The sequence below is a fragment of the Penicillium angulare genome (genome assembly GCF_028827245.1).
Source record: "Penicillium angulare strain IBT 27051 chromosome Unknown utg000003l_segment0_segment0, whole genome shotgun sequence".
Classification (NCBI taxonomy): Eukaryota; Fungi; Ascomycota; class Eurotiomycetes; order Eurotiales; family Aspergillaceae; genus Penicillium; species Penicillium angulare.
The window spans coordinates 3766920-3786182 of record NW_026623162.1 but is presented as its reverse complement, the minus strand read 5'-3'; the positions used below and the strand labels follow the sequence as shown (position 1 = coordinate 3786182).

At 45.3% G+C, this 19263-nt stretch overlaps 9 protein-coding genes across 9 annotated transcripts; 7 read left to right on the top strand and 2 right to left on the bottom strand.

The window, feature by feature from the left end:
- Positions 1 to 1667: 1667 nt before the first annotated feature.
- N7478_003551 (alpha/beta hydrolase) lies at positions 1668 to 2983 on the top strand (the record flags this gene model as incomplete). The annotated part of the gene is made up of 2 exons (XM_056919765.1): positions 1668 to 2080; positions 2158 to 2983. The coding sequence occupies 2 exons, from the start codon at positions 1668 to 1670 to the stop codon at positions 2981 to 2983; spliced, it is 1239 nt and encodes a 412-aa protein (XP_056782923.1).
- A 168-nt stretch (positions 2984 to 3151) lies between these two features.
- On the bottom strand, positions 3152 to 3452 carry N7478_003550 (uncharacterized protein; the record flags this gene model as incomplete). The annotated part of the gene is made up of 2 exons (XM_056919764.1): positions 3152 to 3365; positions 3424 to 3452. The coding sequence occupies 2 exons, from the start codon at positions 3450 to 3452 to the stop codon at positions 3152 to 3154; spliced, it is 243 nt and encodes an 80-aa protein (XP_056782922.1).
- Positions 3453 to 5630: 2178 nt separating this feature from the next.
- N7478_003549 (uncharacterized protein) lies at positions 5631 to 5974 on the top strand (the record flags this gene model as incomplete). Its single annotated transcript, XM_056919763.1, has 2 exons — positions 5631 to 5705; positions 5801 to 5974. The coding sequence occupies 2 exons, from the start codon at positions 5631 to 5633 to the stop codon at positions 5972 to 5974; spliced, it is 249 nt and encodes an 82-aa protein (XP_056782921.1).
- Positions 5975 to 9188: 3214 nt separating this feature from the next.
- Positions 9189 to 9902, top strand: N7478_003548 (uncharacterized protein; the record flags this gene model as incomplete). The annotated part of the gene is made up of 1 exon (XM_056919762.1): positions 9189 to 9902. The coding sequence occupies one exon, from the start codon at positions 9189 to 9191 to the stop codon at positions 9900 to 9902; it is 714 nt and encodes a 237-aa protein (XP_056782920.1).
- A 144-nt stretch (positions 9903 to 10046) lies between these two features.
- On the top strand, positions 10047 to 10460 carry N7478_003547 (uncharacterized protein; the record flags this gene model as incomplete). Its single annotated transcript, XM_056919761.1, has 1 exon — positions 10047 to 10460. The coding sequence occupies one exon, from the start codon at positions 10047 to 10049 to the stop codon at positions 10458 to 10460; it is 414 nt and encodes a 137-aa protein (XP_056782919.1).
- A 462-nt stretch (positions 10461 to 10922) lies between these two features.
- N7478_003546 (uncharacterized protein) lies at positions 10923 to 11864 on the top strand (the record flags this gene model as incomplete). The annotated part of the gene is made up of 1 exon (XM_056919760.1): positions 10923 to 11864. One exon carries the CDS (start codon positions 10923 to 10925, stop codon positions 11862 to 11864), a length of 942 nt encoding a protein of 313 aa, XP_056782918.1.
- A 300-nt stretch (positions 11865 to 12164) lies between these two features.
- N7478_003545 (uncharacterized protein) lies at positions 12165 to 13505 on the bottom strand (the record flags this gene model as incomplete). The annotated part of the gene is made up of 1 exon (XM_056919759.1): positions 12165 to 13505. One exon carries the CDS (start codon positions 13503 to 13505, stop codon positions 12165 to 12167), a length of 1341 nt encoding a protein of 446 aa, XP_056782917.1.
- A 2546-nt stretch (positions 13506 to 16051) lies between these two features.
- N7478_003544 (uncharacterized protein) lies at positions 16052 to 16252 on the top strand (the record flags this gene model as incomplete). The annotated part of the gene is made up of 1 exon (XM_056919758.1): positions 16052 to 16252. One exon carries the CDS (start codon positions 16052 to 16054, stop codon positions 16250 to 16252), a length of 201 nt encoding a protein of 66 aa, XP_056782916.1.
- Positions 16253 to 17668: 1416 nt separating this feature from the next.
- N7478_003543 (putative esterase) lies at positions 17669 to 18803 on the top strand (the record flags this gene model as incomplete). Its single annotated transcript, XM_056919757.1, has 4 exons — positions 17669 to 18001; positions 18062 to 18153; positions 18212 to 18732; positions 18787 to 18803. The coding sequence occupies 4 exons, from the start codon at positions 17669 to 17671 to the stop codon at positions 18801 to 18803; spliced, it is 963 nt and encodes a 320-aa protein (XP_056782915.1).
- Between the last annotated feature and the right edge of the window lie 460 nt (positions 18804 to 19263).

Here is a 19263-nt window from a genome sequence, read left to right as displayed (position 1 = left end):
TGCTAATTGGTGAAAAGCCTTAATCTGCAGCATCCACGGTTATGAAAGTGTATGAAGGGGTTAAATAAGGTCTTGGCTACCCTGTCGATCTTACTGTGGGGCATTGTTATTGACACATCTAGTACTGCTCTGGGAGTTACCAAGAAAATTGGGACCATGTGAGTATCTTTATTCTGAGCAAGGCATATACTCCGTGTGCTTCTTTGGAGGTAGTGCTACCTCGTCTAATGTTTATGGTTCTTCCAAGGTGATCGGACTCTTATGCAATGATACCTTCCGGAAGAATAGGGCCGGGTAATAAGGAAAACTTTCCTTTCCAAGATCTGAGTTAACTCGTCAGCAACCTGTTATTAACCGCCACGACCGGTTTATGGTTACTTCAACCCCGCAAGGGTGAATCGTGAGCTAATGCGAATTCTGTCTTGCAGGATCTAAATATTGCCAGTTTTAGTTGCGTCAAGTATTTTCGGTTTCAACTTTGAAAACAGGACTGTTCCCTTGCTTCTTTCTATGAGTACTAGTAAACGAATTTCCTACACAACTCTGTTATACTATGCATAGGTTTCCAATATATTAGTTGAGGAAGCCAAAGAGGCAGGCTTCGACGGACCATAACTTGAATAATTTGAAGTGGGTGACTTTTTGAACTAAATTCATTTTAATCATTTGAAATTATTGTTCTTCAGTAAAGAAGTCTTTCCTTCATTTGAAGTCGCGGCGTGGGCTATTTATGACTACCCTACGACATGTATGTAAATTTGTACTATACAATAAAACATTCCCACTTCAAGTTCAAGCTGAATTTGAAGCTGAAGCATAATGATGATATGGAAATACCGCGATTCTACACAGATAGTACATATGTACCTTTATCATCACTTGACTCACTGCAGTGCCTTACTCTATCTCCTAATCTATAGCTTCGTTTATTATTCCTATGATAACACTACCTATTTCTCGATCTATAATTATCTTAATGAGCCGCACAACAGCAACTCTCCTATCTTCAGACATATTTGTCTGCTACCGTAAGACCAATCATTTTGCTGCTGCCCTACCGATTTCTCTGTTTATCCTACTCAGAATTTCTTTCCCTTAAATTGAAGAATCTACAGTCCCCGCCAGTCTATCTATATTGCAGTTCTCGTTTGGCTGTCACTGCGTCTCCTTGTTCAAAACGGCGTCCAGCACCCACATTGGGTTTACAAACTCGAACAAGTTCCTGGCCGGCAGTACACATGAGGTCATCGGAGATCAACGTGCGAGTATAATTCTTGTCGAGGTTGCTTTGACCATACTTAGAAGGGGAAAGTAAGGTAAGCATGAGAGATGGTGACATCTACAAGACCACATACATAATAATCCTGCAGCTTTGAGGTTAGCACCTATAATAAAACCATCCAAATTCCAACTTGGGAAGTATAAGGTGGAGAGAGTTTGGAGACGGAATCGTCAGGTACGCGTTGGGGTGATGACGTCTTATCTCTTATCGGCCACATGGACACCGGGATAAGCCTCGGTCTCACCGGACTTTTCCATCCCTCACTTCACTCCTGTACAGCGTGTTGTGCCAGCCTCGCAATAGACACATTCATTTGATTATTACCATTCGCTAATAGATTTCCGCATCAATATACGCTCGCTTCAGGGACCATCTGGACGCAACCATGGCTCTGTACCACCAAACCGTGGATTTCCTCTCCGACTCCTGGGCCAACCGGCAAACACAACTACCCCTACTCGCAGTCACCGGGGCATCGTTCACACTAGGCCTGCTTTTAAGGTCGTTTTTAAATCGCGAGCCCGAAAAGCCACTCAACTCCGTCCTTCCCTCCCCGCGAACAAAAATCTTGACTAGTCTGTCTGAGGAAGAGAACAGACAACTCCCTCTCCCCAATGACGTCCTTCCCGGAGCGCGCGACGTGGATAGTCCCTATGGTTCGATTCGAGTTTATGAATGGGGTCGCGAGGAGGGCCCGAAGGTCTTAATGGTGCATGGAATTACTACACCTTGTATCGCGCTCGGTGGGTTGGCCCATGCGCTGGTTGATCGCGGTTGTCGTGTGATACTTTTTGACCTGTATGTCCCTAGAGATGAAATACGCTCCGGTCCTCTTCTTGTAGCGTCGAAGTGAAATACTGATTGTTGAATGTTAGGTTTGGCCGAGGATTCTCTGACACCCCATCTGATCTGCCTCAAGACATGCGGCTCTACACTACACAAATAATGCTTGCTTTGACATCATCCCCTGTCTCATGGACTGGCGCCGACTCCGGTAAATTCTCTCTTGTCGGTTACTCTCTTGGCGGTGGAATCGCTGCTGCATTTGCCTCATATTTCCCAAACCTTCTCTCGTCCCTAGTTCTCCTCGCTCCGGCTGGCTTGCTGCACGAATCCCACGTCAGTTTCCAGGCCCGTCTCTTATACGCTACAAACTTGATCCCGGACAACGTTCTCGAGTATTTTGTCGGAAAACGGCTACGGGCTGGACCTCTTATTGCCGCAAAGCCTAAGCCCAAGAACGAAAAGCTCCACATGAGAGATGCGCTCACTGAGGAGATCCCAACCGAAGTTACTGCAGATGCCGAGGTGTTATCTCGGGAGTATCCACATCTTAATGTCCCATCTGCAATTGTGTGGCAGGTGGATAACCACTCGGGCTTCGTTCATGCATTCATGTCGACCATGCGATATGGCCCAATATTCCGCAGAACTCAATGGAAGAACTGGGCGCGTCTTGGGGAATACCTGAGTACACAGAACAGTGAACCTTCAGATGGCCTTAAAAGACAGGGCTTATTGAGCCACAAGGTTCATATCCTGTGTGGAAATAGTGACGCAGTCATCATGAAAGACGACCTTGTCACAGATGCGACGGCCGCTCTTGGTGGGAACGCGGTGTTCAAGTTCTATGATGCTGGACATGAATTTCCCAGCACCAAATATGAAGAGGTTGCCTCGTACATCTCGAAGCTTCTTTGAAGGGGTTTATATGGAATATATTTTCGAAGAGTGCAAATATTTTCAGTGGTATTTTCTATCTCGCCGGATAGACATATTGGTACATACATAGACATAGGAAACTTTGTTTTTACAGATAGACAACATAATTTGGACAGGCCCTTTCTTCAATCTCCCATGTTCCCCCTCCTAGCTTCGACTCTTTAGGATATCATCCATGGCATTCACTTGATTTGATAATCCTGTGAGGTGGGTCGATCGTTCCTCTGTCCGGGCACCGACGTAGTACGGCCCTTCTGACGCAGGTGCTCCGGTAAACCGATCGATGCTGTTACGGCTGGCGCGTGGAACTTGACTGACGTTGTTTTGGCTGAGAGATGAGCTTGTGGTGCCATTGCGAGCACTGCAGAGAGGATGTTAGTTTCTATCGTGAGGATTATGTGCTTATAGATTATACTCACGTTGCTGTGGTTGACTTTGGTCCGGACATGACTGGTATATGAATTGCTTCAACGATCAAGCTTTTGTAGAAACTTTTATGTAGATGATGATTTGAACTGGCTCGTGTCGACTGAAAAATGACTCGAAGCGGAGAACTTTAAGATAGATATGAAGCACGTTCGGGAGCTAAAGGCGTTGATAGGTTGAGAGAGCTCTCGACGATATTGATGAGGATGATTGAAACACTTTTGGATAATGAAAGCATTCCAGCAGGAGCAAGCTTACTCTTTATATGAACGAAGAAGTAAGAGACTATGCACTAGATCAAGGCATGCCTTGACACGCGAGCTACTGGGGAACTTGAAGCATGGCCCACATGGACACGAAAATAAAATAAAATAAAATAAAAAAGCAAGAACTAAACGAGTTAAACAGAGAAGAATGAAGAAAGGATCATCATCTCGCATCGAAAGCCCACGACAGCAGGATCCACAAGCCATGAGCCCCTGTGACACCATTCCGCCGTCAGTCGAGGCGGCCGGGTTGTCCGCATGAACTTGAACCGCGTCAGGCCTGGATTTCATTTGAGCGGCCACTTAACCAGAAGCATAATAGCGGGAAAAACATACCCGCCCATGCATGCGAGACAGGCGACGAGGCGAATTCGATTGGTCCGAGTGGTGCATAAGACTGGGGCATAGGCAGGTACCAAGCAGGAGGATCAGCAGGGTGGGGGTGCGAGATGATTATGCAAGTGCCTCAAAGCGGTTAATTAAAAATAGTTGCTAGGGTTGGAATTGAATACGAATAATTTGCGAGCTATTCACACATGGCTCGGCCACATGTTTCAGAGCGGAAGTATACGCAAATTGGTATATTGGCCGGGGAATGGGGGAAGGGATGAGAGTGGTTACGTGCTCTTTTGGCTGGTTCAACGGGGATCTTCAGTGAGAGATCGAACAAGGGTCCTCAAGGGCTGGGAACGTCATTGGGGTTCTAGACGGTCTGCGCAGGGTTGATCCGTCCCTTCCTCGGCGGTAAGTGCGCCTTTAGGAAAGCGTGGATTCTCGCGTGGGTGGTTAGTTAAATGAAGCTTCAATTTTTTGATTTAAATTATGATTATACTTTTTATTCTGTATTTATTCATTTTATATCGACGTATTATGTTATTCGGATCGCTGAAACATGTGGGACCAAACGTGGCCGATCACATGGGGATGACGAGAACGAGAATAAAATAAAGAATATTAATTTAACTAGCCAATAAGAAAATAGAACAGCTTCCTCTGAGATTTGCGACATTCTCCCGGCCACGCGCGAAGTTATGCTTCTGTTCTCCCTCGATACAGATTACGGATTCCTTGCAAGAATAAATGGAATACGTGGGGAATGGATCCTTCTCGGGGTAATTAAAGCCGCATTCTCCATACCAGCCACGTATTATTTTACTCATGGCCCATTATGTACCTACATTTCAATCTGCACAGCCATAATACCAGCTGTTGGAATGCTTGGACCCTGTCCGGATTAGGTAAAAGAAGATCGGTTCGAACACGCGAGCGCTTTGTTTCAAGGTGAATCAAGGGTTTGGAGAAAAAGGGGAAGCACGTGGACTTGTGCTTCATGAAGTTTTAGAAACTCCGTTGTATGATGTGTCAATTTTATGGTGTGGGAGCTTCCGGATGGGGAAGGCATCAACAAGATCGGGATAGGGTGTGGAGGGGGTTCACGCAAAGCGCCACTTAGTGGCGTTCGGATCGATTCGGTTACTGTACTCCGTACTTCTGCGTGAGAGGCTTAAGCACCTACTTGTTTACGAGACCTAATACATGAATCAAGTGGAGGTAGCCGAGTGGCTGAGCATCATACGCCGGTTTCATAGGTCCATATGCCAAGATGACTATAACATGATGATTGAAGGCCTGACAAGTATGGGGGCCAGAAATTGAACTTCCTCCATTCCCAGTAGAAATAGTAAGCGAATGAACTGTGTTGGGTTCGACTCGATCGTTTGATCTGCGTGAATTGCTCGCAAATATGCAGCATGAGACTGGTTAGGATGTGCACGGAGCGTCGTGGCCCTGAGCATGCCTAGTGCGGGAGCAAAGCCACAAAAGCCATATGGAAGCCGGTGTTTCAGATGAATGGGTTGCTTTTCCCATCCGTTTTTTTATTTCTTTTTTTTCCGCTCAGGAGAGTGGACATTCCAGCCGTTCCTTAGTGAGCAATGTTTGACGACGTTGCGGGTCCACCATGCAAGGCACGCCTGGTCCAAGCTCGACCAACCTTATCTCCCCATAGGGTGAGCTAACTGCGCCCGGCGGCGATCCCAAGGTGGCTCATTTACTTTTCGTATGCGAATGGGACCTGTTGATCCTGCTTACCCCCTCATTATAGAGTAATCAGGGTACTCAAGCCGATCACCAGAGCCGACCTGGTGGTTCACGGGTTCAAGCTGACTGCAGTGGGTTACTCAATACCAAATTGTCGGGACATGCTAACAGCGCCCGGGCAGCCCTAAACCCGCGCTATTTCCACCGTGATCAGGCGATAGACAAAAAATCTGTTTAGTGCAGATCAAATGAGGAGGAGCCCCTGGGGATATTTTTTTTTTTTTTTTCAAGAGAGAAAAAATCTGATTGCTCGATTTTATTTTTTGTATCACGCTGCACGGAACAATGAATTGGATCCTTCCAAGGGATAGTTTGGTCAATAATAGTTCACAGGGCGTCGATCAATACAGCAAAGATCGCCATCATCCCTTGGCAGAATCGTTTGCTCAACACTTCACCAGTCTGAAACGAAAATATCATTTTAACTCTACCCAACGACGCACATCGGCATAGATTCCGACGAGCCGCTGCAAGCTGTTGCCCTCGCAACGTTTTGATGCAAGGCCGCCGATCCAGTGCATCTTTCCCCGAAACTAAAAAAAAACTAGACGTAGATTACTATAGTGTAAACCCTAGGGCTAGTCTCCACACATCAGTGCCATGCGATGCAGCCTGTATGCCTTGTACAAGGTTGTGAAGCGCCGTTTCAGGATATGCTCATCACTTGAAACGGCAATCCCTCCGAGCTTCAATTCTATCAACGACTAGGGATAAATCATCCCTGTTGTCCGAGGCCATGATACCTCGATTCGGCCATACTAAGCGACTCCTTGCGAAAAATTTGGAATGGTAGGTGCTTACGAAAATTCAACCGGGTCCAAATCGCGAGATAGAAAAAAGAAAGTAGGAAAAAAAGCGTGGATCGTAATATCGATGAGGTTCGGACTGCCCGATCCCCCTCTCATAGATCCGGATACTGATTCCAGAAACTAGTTTCTAGTAATACGAGTCAAGGGATGACACACTGGCTACCTGATGTAGTTCACCACAAGTTAGGTCACTAACCTCGTGTTGCCAATATGTTTTCTTTTGCTAGATCATTCCAGCCATTCGTTTTTTGGCGTCCGTCGTGTGCCCAGGTGGGTCTTGTCAACTTCAGGCCTGCAGGCAGCGAGGCTAGCCCCCATGCAGGTACGCCGAATTGCCGGGGATGGGTGAGGGGTTATGAAGTTCATGTGCTTGATAAGCTAAAATATTAGCTTGATTTGGGAAGAGATTGACATACTACATATCAAATGAAATTAAACATAGCTGTAGCTCGTGCTAGTCTCTTGCCTTTTGGGGCTGTGCTACTAAGCTCCTGGTCTCGAAACGGATTGGTAAGTTAAGGCAACTTATAACATTGAAGAAATTATGCAGAGTATTATGAGAGAATCTAGAAAATTTCAAGTCGTGATTTCCTTCATTTGGTGGTGACAAGAGCCCTTGGGAATTTTGACTTGGTCTCGAACATAATTAATTTTAGTTTAATGTCCATAGTGTGATAAGGTCATGGGATGCTTCCTCGGAGAAATGTGAATGGCATAAGTCTCCGATTGTTGGAATGTGATATCAGATATCCTCAGGTAAAAGCACAAAGACTCAAATAGCTAGCAAGGCTTACCTGCCCCGTAGCTCGGTGACTGGACGTGGCTTTTTGGTGAGAATACAACTTTGTCGGTGTCTTCATTCGTCACAATAATATGAAGTTATCGGTCTTAGTTACTAATTCCGATCAAATCCCTCAGCCCGTCCTAGTCATTCCTGAGTGCCCAATCTACAACACATACTATTGAGGGATTTTTCTTTCAAGCGAGCCAGCCTCTGAATTCCGAGGACAAATTCACAGTATAGAATTAATCAGACCGGCGTCCAATGAAGCGAGGCCGACAGTTCGGAATCCTTGATACTTCTCCTATTCCCCAGAAGTCCCACTAGCTATTCCCATGAGTTTCGTCCAGAATATCTTTAGATTTAGCATGTAATGCATGTAATGGCGATTTTGATGGGAGGGAAACTTGTTTCAATGTACTGTATAGACGAGCCTTCTTGGCTACGTTGAGAAAGGCTGCTGTCGTGTAGAGCATCGACGCATACCCAGAAGTATCATTGCCGATAGTTGAAGTAGCGGTGTCCGCTACACCGTCTATTTTCATGCGTGTAGGTATTTTCTGACTGAACTCGAATCCTAATCTGAACTGATAAAATGGAAATGGCCCAAGAATCTGAACCCCTGGAGAGATTGAGACAATCTCGGCTCTGGAACGGAGAATGTTTCAATCTTCCTACCTCCGCAAGGCTAGGGTTTATATCAAACGCAGATCACTATAGTTAAGGGCGAAATATTCCTGATAGAAGGTATGGAGTCTATATTGGAAGTTTGGGACGATCTCTATTGAGAGTGCGGCTTCCGGGGCTCTGACTGTCCCATATAACCGAGAAATATACCAGAAGACTCATTTTTAAGATCAGAGCTATGTTCAACATTTGAGGAGCTATCTTGAGCCTTTGAGATATCTGGAAATTTGCCATCTGGTTCTCAGTGGTGCAAAGCATACCCTTGAAGCTGCTTTCAGTACTATTAAACATGCTTCTATGAACATCTCGGGATGTAGACGACCATACTCGCCCAGGGATTCCTTTGTAGGGCTGTAGGTCATGCAAAGTTTCAGCTCAGAGATCAACTTTTATCATAAGAACTGTCTCGAGTTGAGTTGGGGGTTGCATTCGGTTAAATCAGTGTCCTAACGATTCACAAAGCTGTAAAGCTCGACTTACTTTATTTTTAAATGACCTCAACGACTGAAGACATAATCACAAGATTGGTAGTACGAAATAAAGGGGATGTCATGGCAGTTTTATAATACTATATACCTTCATGCCCAAGCGCAGAGATAATACAAACTGTGAGGCTACATCAATAATGACGTCAAAGCACCGGATGTTAAGAGCTCCCAGAATCAGATAGCAGATGACACACAGAAAGAGGAAGGCTATGAGGTATGAAGAGGCCTTGGGTATGTAATTATGATGCCTGAGAATATGAGTGGGATGAAGGTTGGGGAATGGGCGAAGTGAGTAAATAAGCCGATGCCCACCTCACTTCAAGTTCGACTTTCACCCTTCACTGTTGACACTACCCTTCGACATCCACATCACTTCGACAGCCATCTACCCTTCGACATCCGCTTCGCTTCGATATCGACTGTCACAAAACTTCACGCTTTGATGCCAGACGCCACAGACGTTTAAAAGATTTGGAAGAACGGTTACTCTCCTTATCTTTCTTGTTGTAGTCGTGTTAGTAAGTGAACCTTACTGATTTCTTTATCCTCATCTCGATACCCTGACTGACTGGTCTCAGTCGAAGAATTCTGCTGTGTTTGACTGTCACGATCTACCAACACGTCGCCATGTCAAAGCAATTGGAGGAGCAACCGGAGGAACTGGAAGAGGAACTGGAAGATCCTTTTTTTCCCGAAAAGTCATTCAACATCCTGCAACCTCTGGTGTGGCAGCTTTGCGCAGTTAAACTGGGGGATAACAACGTCTGGGTGGAGCCCTCGGAGGTAGAAGGCTGCAACCACGACTTTGGCATCATCTCGATCAAGGATCACAAGCGCGATGATTACGTTCTGCGAGTCCCGTGCACTGGGGTGGTAGGCTCTCTCGGGTGCCCATGGATGGATCTGCGGAATGGATCGTTGCGCCCAGATCACACATCTAGTGTTGCACCACTAATGCTTCTACGCACCGTTCCGAAAATCCCAAGCCCAGAGGGCGTGGCTTTTGATCCGACGGACAATAACCCGCTGAGATGGCCGTATGTGATTGAGAAGAAAATGGACGGGCAGCCCTTGAGCGAGTTTTATTTCGATTTGCCCCACGATTCGAAATGTGTGGTAGCGCAGCAGTTAGGTGAGATCGTGGCGACGATGCATACCGTTCGCAGCGGCTGGTCAGGCAGGCTAGTGTTGTGTCCTGAAGGGAAACGTGTGATGGTTAAGCAGATTGACGATGAGAGTCAAGTAGTCCCATATGAGATACTAGATGGGAAGCCCACAAAGAACCCCAAATCCACCCTGGACCGATTTGCAGCCATTCTACCCAATCAACTGCAGGCCTGACGGAAGAAAGGTGACCGGTGTGACAAGGTCCAAATATGGTGTCTGGAGGATTTCATGCAGATTTTCGAGGAGATGATCCCGTGGGGCATCTGGGAGGACACAATCTACTGTCTCTGTCATCTAGGTTTGTTTCCAGAGTACATTATGGCCGAAGGGCTAGAGGAACCGGCCATCAGCGGCATCCCTGGTTGGAATTACGCTTTTTTTGCGCCGTTATGGATGTCCTGTATCTCACCAGCGTGGCTTTGGGGAGGCAAAAGCGCCATGGATTCTGTGGAGAATTTTTCACAAAAGCTTCCTACTAGGCCAGAAGAGGAGGAGCTGAAGCAGATATTTGATAAGGCGGCAGGGACAGTCTACGCCCGCTTTGCGTATCACCGACAGCACCGTCTGGCGCGAGAATTGTTCTGCTTCATGATCGATGGGATTAGTAGTAGCGAGGGGTTCGATGCTCTCCGTCTCCTTAAAGATGACTGGACGGACTTCAATGAGCATTTAGCTATTTTGAATGACTTCAAATTGATTCTGGTTTTTTTTATTACCGGTGCTTGTCAGTAAACAGAGTATTCTGAGTATCTAGGGGGATGATTGTGATGGAATATACTGCCATTTACTGTATGCCTGAATCAGCCTGATAGAGCCCCACCAAGATCGAAGTAAGTATTTTAAGTTACCTTCACCCAACTGTCAGTGAGTATTAACCCATAATCTACCCCATTTGCAGACGATACCGACAGATCATGTACATTATATGGCCTTCAAGTACCTGGTCACTGCTGATCGCATGCCTAGCGGGGACGGCATGTCATTTACCAACCTTCGACCCATGACGTAGGCCATGAAGGGTGATCGGCATGCGACCAAAACCAGGCAACATCCCCTTGATATTGAGCGGTGGAATTTTAGTCTAACTTTCACCACTTGCACAGTTCTAGAACCAAATTCCGGTTTTACCTGTGGGGCTTCGCATAACCATCATTTTTTTAAGGCGACCTTCATGTCGCGTGTGCCACCCAGATAATGGGATTGAAGTACATTTACAACAAGTCCGTCGCCACTTTCCTTCGCGCCCTTGTTCGACCCAGACTTCATATTCATCCAAAACCAGATGAGACCATTTTCGTTCCCTCACGCGACTCCGACCGAACAATCAGGACCAATGTTTATGGAATAACCACTGAAGGAAGACCTAGCCCTGTCCTTCTAAATTTTTGCGGCAGTGGTTTCGTCCTTCCTACCTACGGCAATGACGACGAATATTGCCGTTTCGTCGCCGATAAGACTGATTACATCGTAATTGATGTGCAGTATCGACTTGCCCCTGAGAACCCATTCCCCGCAGCATTCAACGACGCTGAAGATGTCGTGAGATGGGTTCAGTCACAGCCACAACGCTTCGATGCATCTTGTATCTCACTGTCAGGCTTCAGCGCCGGTGCTAATATCGCGCTTGCTGTCGCGACCTCGTCAAACCTCTTCGGTGGAAAGGAAGGGCAGACTCTCTTCAACACCCTGGTTTCTATTTACGGTCCGACCGATCTCGCTCTAACAACTCCTGAGAAGCCCCTGATCGATGACTCTAATTGGATCATGAGGATAATTTTCCCCAAGTTTTCTCATACGTGCCATAAGCTGTTGAACCCACAGGAGGTCGATCCCCATGATACTCGCCTTTCGCCTGGGTTTGCTGATCCTCGCAGCTTCCCAGACAATACTCTGTTTATCACTGCAGACCAGTGTGCCTTTGCTGTTGAGGCAGAGAATCTATCTAAGAAGATTTCTACTGCAGATGGAAAGGTCTCTTTGTGTCGCAGGATGGAAGGATGTGCTCATGGATGGGACAAGGAGGCTATACGGGGTACTTCTCAGTGCAAAGCAAAGGAAGAAGCATATGCATTGGCAGTGGGATCTTTACAGAGAGGGGGAAATGATCTGATCAAAGCAAGAGAGGCACAGGCCTAATTTGATACCCATGAATAGATTTCGGTTCTGCTTTCCGTTCAAAGAATAATTCCTGTTCCCATGTTTATACGTTTCTTGAAGTACTCAGGATCGTTAATTCTTGTATACGTCATGAGATCATGTGAAGATAGCAACCTAATAAAGTCGGGTTTGAATACGCCACTACTACTTTCAAGCGCGATTCCAATTTTTGGAGCAGTATCAAAACTGTATTTTGTACGAATTATTTACACTTCCCAGATTATCACTTCTTTTAAAGACTAGCCCGAAGAAATCTTTTGCATGGACAACAATTTTAGCTCATGCCTTTATATGCAACTTCAGTCCCCATTTCGCGACCCGCAGAGCGCTATACATGAGACCAGCGAAGACGGCAGTCGCGCCACCAAATGCCCATAGCCCAGTCCAGTCGAAATCGGCTGAGTTGGCAATAATAGCACCTCCAGCAGGTCCCCCACATAGGACACCAAAGCCAATTATTCCGAAGCCCATGCCAATGCGAGTACCAATGATTGACTTATCTTGAGTAAGAGCAACAAAACAAAGGGGAGGCAAACCAATGAGTGCGCCACTGAAGAATCCTGACAGAACGGCGATGGCAATTAAGCTAGCCTGTGAGGTTACCGCAATCATGCACAGCATGAGTACACCGACGGCAATGCAGCAAGGAGCGATAAGGTTGAAAGGCCCGACTTTATCAGCCAAGGCATTCGGAATAGTTCGACCAAATACTGAACCGGCGTTCAGAATGGGGACGATATACATCGCCATTGTTGAGTCGGTGATACGGGCGGCCGCAGCAAAGTAAGAAATGTAGAAAAGTAACACAAAGAGACCCATAAAAGCGATCAATGTCGTGAAAACAAAGAACATGTAAGAAGGGTCGGTGAGGGCAGTCCAGTCAATCAGGCTACGAGCCTTCGGAGGTGTGACACGCTGGCGCATCACTGTTATAGGAATCAGGAGTGTGCCCAGTGCAATGAACCCAATGATACGGGTAGCCCAGTCAAAACCAAGGGGTCCAATGAGTCGGTCAAGCACAATTGGGTATATTATACCACCAACGGATGAACCGGAGACAGCAATTCCGAGGGCTGCTCCGAGTTTGGTGGTAAAGTAAGTAGGTAAGATCGAAACACAGGGTACGAATAGGCAGCCAGCACCGATGCCCACAAGAAACCCCTGGGCGCAAAGCACCTCACCAAAAGTTTTACAGAGGCTGAGCATCATATGGCCGAAAACAATGCAAAAGCTTCCAGTGATCAAAAGCCATCGAAGGTTACCGCGGTCATAGATTGGGCCAGTGATGAAGCCAACCATGAGTAGCATGGTAGCCTGGATGGCACCGATCCAGGAGATATTTGAAGATGATTCTTTGAATAGAGTGCCTTGCTCATAGTAGGTCTGGTAAACTCCAAATGCGTTCAATATACCCCAGGTGTTGAAGAAAAGCATAAAGCCACCAAGAACTTGTAGCCATGCAATCAGTCCTCCATTGGGTGGTGGTGGCGGGCCTTGTACTGCTGGGGCCACGTCTTCTTGGGTATTTGAAGTGACTGCAGAGACGACATCACCTTGTGGTATTGGCGAGAGGTGCTGATTGAATTCCTTTTCAATGTCTTGATAAATGGATTGGGGCATTGTTGCCGATGGGAGAATAGAATTGGTTTCTAAGTGGTGTTGGTGTAAAGAGTCAATGGATTGTAGAGTTGAATGGCCGGAAGCTATTGGGTTGAGACCATAATTGTAAAATAGTAGTTCAAAAAGGAATCATCCACCTTTAAATAATGTATTCATCGTACCTATGGGTTTTCATGAACGGGGAATTCAACCTCCTGGATGTATAGAATTTTCCGGTTAAAGATGAATCCCCTCGGACTTACTTGATTTGGCCAAAAAGGGGCTATCTCCCCTTATCTCCGAGCCGATCGGATGTTGTGAGGTTTCTCGGAGCTTTTCAGCTTTGTATTCAATCAATACCCATAATCTCATTTTCGTTAATCAAATCAGCTATCTCGGATTTGGCATTTGGCGGGCATAATGTCATCTTTCAATATCGATGTCTAAACAAATCCCCAACTTTCCAATGCATTTCTCACAATAATATCGAAGACAACCAACCAACCTAGCTATGTATGCACAATTTCCAAGTTTCCTACTTGAATCTTGTGGTTTACTTCAAGTTCTCGGTGTGGATTTCAAAGACTGTGGAAGCTAGAGTATCCATTACGCGGTGCAAAAAGAAGGAAACAAGATATGACCTACCTGAGCCACATTCTTTTCACAATTTTTCAGAGATAAAATTACCAAGATGATTTCGCATTATTGGCGAAGTCGGGCTTGATATCATCTTCCGGAATGGTCTCATCGTAGACAATAAGACAGGCATTGTTTGGTCAATCCGAGATCATTGCTTCTTCGTGGTACCTAACTTAATCCAATCCCCTATCCCCCGTAACTGATGAGATGCAAGATTTGGTCCGATCGCATGGAGAATCCATAGACAACATAAATTGGGAATTGAATATCGACGGGCGTGTTGAGTATCGACAATAAAGCCAAATGAAACCGTCAACCTTAGAAGGGATTAGTATAAGACACGAAGCTCCCACCTCAGAATCATGATGTTTCATGATTGACGTTTTCATGATAATTGCGCGAGGGATCGGGCGAACTTGAATTATTTATGTCCACATACTATTTAATACACACTAAATAAACACCTTATTTGTCAGTAATGTTAGACTAGTTGATTCTGGCCGTGCTTTACTACACTTTTCTCCTCCTCTGACTTCCTGCTTTGTTGATAGATCTACTCCACGGCTTACGGCCGTATGGGGCATATCTATCCCCGCAACAAATCAATCGGCCGTAAGGTCCAAATAGTAGGCGCTATCACCCGTTTATGATCTTTTTGTAGCATTTACGCTGATAAATAAGAAAAACAGACTATTGTATACTTAACGTGTGAATTCTGCTCTAAGTACAGCCGACGAATTCGTAGCCCCATTTGGTATCCCCTTTCGTGGTCTTGGCACTATTTCAGCCCCCAATCCTCATTCAAGGCGAGTGCGCAATCCACATGGTGTAAGCGCGCAATTAGCAGTTTCACGTTTAAGAAGGAAAAGGTGGCTTTACAAAGTGTAAAGAGCAGAATAATTTTAATGTGAATGAATTATCAATTGAGCGTATTGCAGATTTTTATCGTATTTGGTCTTTCTTTTCTGCGTATGGAGACAAATCTCATCTGGTTCCATTCTTGGCTGTTTTTACATTTGTGCTAAGCTTTTTCTCCCGTGCAAATCAAGAAGAGCTCTAGGGTATCAGCGGTTTTGATTCCCAATCATGAACTAGCTTTTGATAGGATTTTTCCCACCCATCGATTGATCATTGACCCCTAAGCATTGCACACCACTATTCCGCACTTAATGTTCATATTTCGTAGCTGAAGGGCTCCAAATAGACAATCTCATGAATGAAACTGGTAATCTGGACTCCTCGCAACGAGTACACAAATGAGGTAATTGTTGCGCGGCTGTAAGAAAGTTGCGACGATCCAATCATATGGGAAATCGATCAGGCTGTGTGCATAAGGTTTCCAGGCCTCATGAGCTTCTTCGATAGCAAATTGATGGGAAATAACCTGTCATTGGTAGTTATTATTATGAATGTACCCCACGCACAGTCCACAATGAATTACTGACTTGAACGCATTTCGAATAAGGAAATGATCACCGAAAAATGTATATCGGCTGGTAGTGTCAGTAGTAAAGTTGATCGGCCGTATGTGGTTTTCCGCTTATTTCCGCCCGAAGGACCCAACGCAACAGCGACAGTTAAATAGGATGCGAAAGAACGCAAATGCTCCTGATCTAAATAAATCAATTTCTCTTTTCATTCTATATATTTACAACTTGAATCTCAGATCCTGCATCGCTCCGAAGTGGTAGCCTATTTTGCACTTAATACTCAGTTTGTTGATTGAACCATCTGGTAAGTATTTCGGTTCTGATGTGATTCTTGCTGTTGTATGTTCTGGATTCTCAAGATATGTGCCGATATCGATGATGAAATCTACATTTTTTCCCACTGGAGTTTCATGTGCTTACTTGTCTATTATCAGCTTGACAATCCTCCCTCGAACACCTTTCCTGTTTCCCATTCAGCATTCTTTTATCATCAACACAATGTGCTTGCTTGGAGCTCTCGGATTCCTGTTCAACAAGGACAAGGACGAGGACAATTCTTACGGTCGCAACCCTGCCAATGGGCCTCGACCTTCAAATGGGCCTCAAAATCCTGCCATGGGTGGCCAATACCCCACGGCACCTCGTCCAGGCCCTCCACCTGCAGGTCCTCCCCCGGGCCAGGCACCTCCCTACCGATAGATACACCTGAAAGACCGACTAGGAGTTCAAATAAAGGCTTGGGGTATATTATTTTGGTTTTGGGGATTCATTATCCTCTTGGGGTTCGTCTTATGTGCATAACTATTTGCTGGAGTTGTTTTGAAGCATTTGTGGATTTTCGTTTTGGATTTTATGATATACTATACCGCATGAGCCTTTATGAACTATATCCAGTTGAGAGCCGCTTATTTCCATAGGAGATTGCCTCAAATGTACGGATATCTGTGTTGGTGAGTTTTTGATATTAAAACATTCAAAATGAGCTAATTGAAGGTAAGAACGAAGCTGTTCAAGTGGTAGGCTACACATGCTCAAGAGTCTAGATATTTTTCCAGGCGTTGGGTCATTTCAATATCGATCGTGGGTCCTTGGGCCCACATGGTCTGCAGCGGGGCTTAATTCCAAGTGAGGCTTATTTACGCAAAGGCAAGAGATATCCCCACGTGTATAGAAGAATGCAATTCATTTGTTGAGACCGTATTCTTTTTGGTGTTCAGGGCTAAAGCCTTAGAATTTATCCCGTTTCATTCCAAAGCTAAGATGTTCGCACACTTCCTAGATAGCTGCAAGAAACGATTGTGACATACATACCTTGAAAGACAAAAAGAGATTAAGTTTTGCTCTTCCTGAAAACTGTGCTCGAAATCTATATTAGGCTGCTGTTATTGAGTAGCTCAAGGTAAAAATAGATACTTGATCAACGGCCGGGCAAAAAGACCCTCTCTTTTGTCCATTTTCTACTGCGGGCAAGTACCCCAACTTGAAGTCAAAGAGGTAAACAAAAACGGGAGCCTAGAAAAGTTTGTCGGGCCCTGAACCTTATGCTTATGTTTCCACGATTAATCCTCGCACGGCTTCAAGCTAATTAACTTTCAAGCGAATTTTGGCGGTGTTACTCCGGAGTTATAGCCACGAGACTGCCTGCTGGCTTGGGTTACACTTTTTAAAGCAAATATCGAGGCTCTGAATGGACTACGTTCCAGATTTTTGGCCAAAATTAGGCCAAATTAGGCTAGCGCTAGTGTTATCTCGGAAGGCTGGGAATATAGCGCTGATGCTCGCTAGTGTGTTATCACGCCACGGCACAGCAATTAGCACCAATTAGAAACGACCAGCCCCCAACAAACTCAATGTCTATTCGACAGCCTAATGCTACCATCTCTAAGGCTAATCCATTTATAAGCCAAGCCTTGCTAAGCCCCTGATATTACAGATGGAAACTAGACTCAAACAAGTTATTGTAGATGAAAATCTCCTTTAAACCGGACGATGCCCGGTGGGGCCGGAGAACAGCGTGCCCTGATTTTAAAGAGGATCCCAAGTCCCTGATTTTCCAAGACTTGTTTTTATTTTCTCCTCGTTTTCTCTCCAGTATCTACAATATCTGCAGTCATAATGCGACCGTCAATATCGGTCGACTCGGTCGCCTCTCTGTTTTGTGTTGGCTTATTAGCGTCATTTACATCCGCATTAGCGTTGCCCGCCGATCCTGTCCCCAATCCGCCGAGCGCAATCAATAATAATGACATCAGTTCATTACACCTTGGACCCCGAACTGTTGAGGAACAATACACTCTCCGAATTATGCCATTGGGCGCATCCATAACCAGCGGATATCGATCAACACAACATAATGGCTACCGAGATTGGATTCGACAACAACTGCGCTATAAGGGGTGGGACGTGGAGATGGTAGGAAGTTTGCGAAATGGCACCATGATTGATAACGTCAGTGACCCGCAATTCTCGTGAGAAATTACTATCTAACACATTTGGCTTCGATCGCAGTATAATGAAGGTCACTTTGGATACAGGGTAGATCAACTACCCAAAAAAGCCGAGTTGACTATTCCCAAACAACCTAACTTAATCCTTATCAAGTGCGTCTCCTTCCTTTTCTGAACCAGTGATATCAAAAAAACTAATAACTGCCAATAGCGCTGGCACAAATGACGCCTTACAAAAGTATAAAATCCGCTCTGTGGGAAGTCAAATGAGTTCTTTACTTGATCTCCTATTCGACCAAATCCCAGGAACCACTATCATTTTGTCAACGCTTTTGCCAAACAAAGATCAGCCCACATTAGTCGAAAATATCAATGGGCAATATCGAAGGCTAGCTGCCAAACGCCGTGAGGATGGCGACCGATTAGTCTTGGCTGAGATGAGCACTTTCATCAAGGCAGACGAACTGGTTGATGCCACCCATCCAGATGATGCTGGATATAAACAAATGGCATCTGTTTGGTGGGCAGCGATCGAGGTGGCGTTTCAGGAGAACAAGATCCAAAACTTCAACTATACCATGACAAGTGTGCTTGAAAAGTCGTTGGATAACAGCACCAGCAACCCTCATTTGCCTTCATACACAGCGCCTGCTCAGCCTACAGATACGAGTGCTGCTTCATCGCAATTTTCCTGTCCGACTATGCTTGCCCTGGTGATGCAACTCTTTGTTGGTAAGTTCTGGAAGTTTTTCGCTTTTTCAATCAACAGATACTAATTCTTAATAGTCTTTTATTTTCTGTGATCATTTCGAAATTCTCTTTTGCCTGTATACTTTACAAGATATCTTCATGTGCATACCATATACCCCCTGATAGAGTACAAATCAAGCGTTTCAGTCTTTGTCCCACATTTTCCTCTACATTTAAGTCAATAATTATCATTTTTCAGTTCCATGAAGTATATCAGACTTCTTTGGCAACTATGAGATAACCATGCCAATTTGCCGTATACAAAGTAGTATGATGTATAGCTTGGGGCTTAAAACTTTCCTCGATTTTCAAAATCTTATAGATCGAAGCCCACGTGTGAAGGTGATTGACATGGCATGTTAACTTATTCAGTTAATGTCTACATAGGGGTGAGTGGGCGTCGGATCGCTCTCCCGTGCCTCCCTTGCGGCATAGAGACCTGCTAGGCTAAAGATTGACGTACGGAATGTGCAACTCAATTTGTTAGCAACTTTGAAAGTCCCGCTTACATAG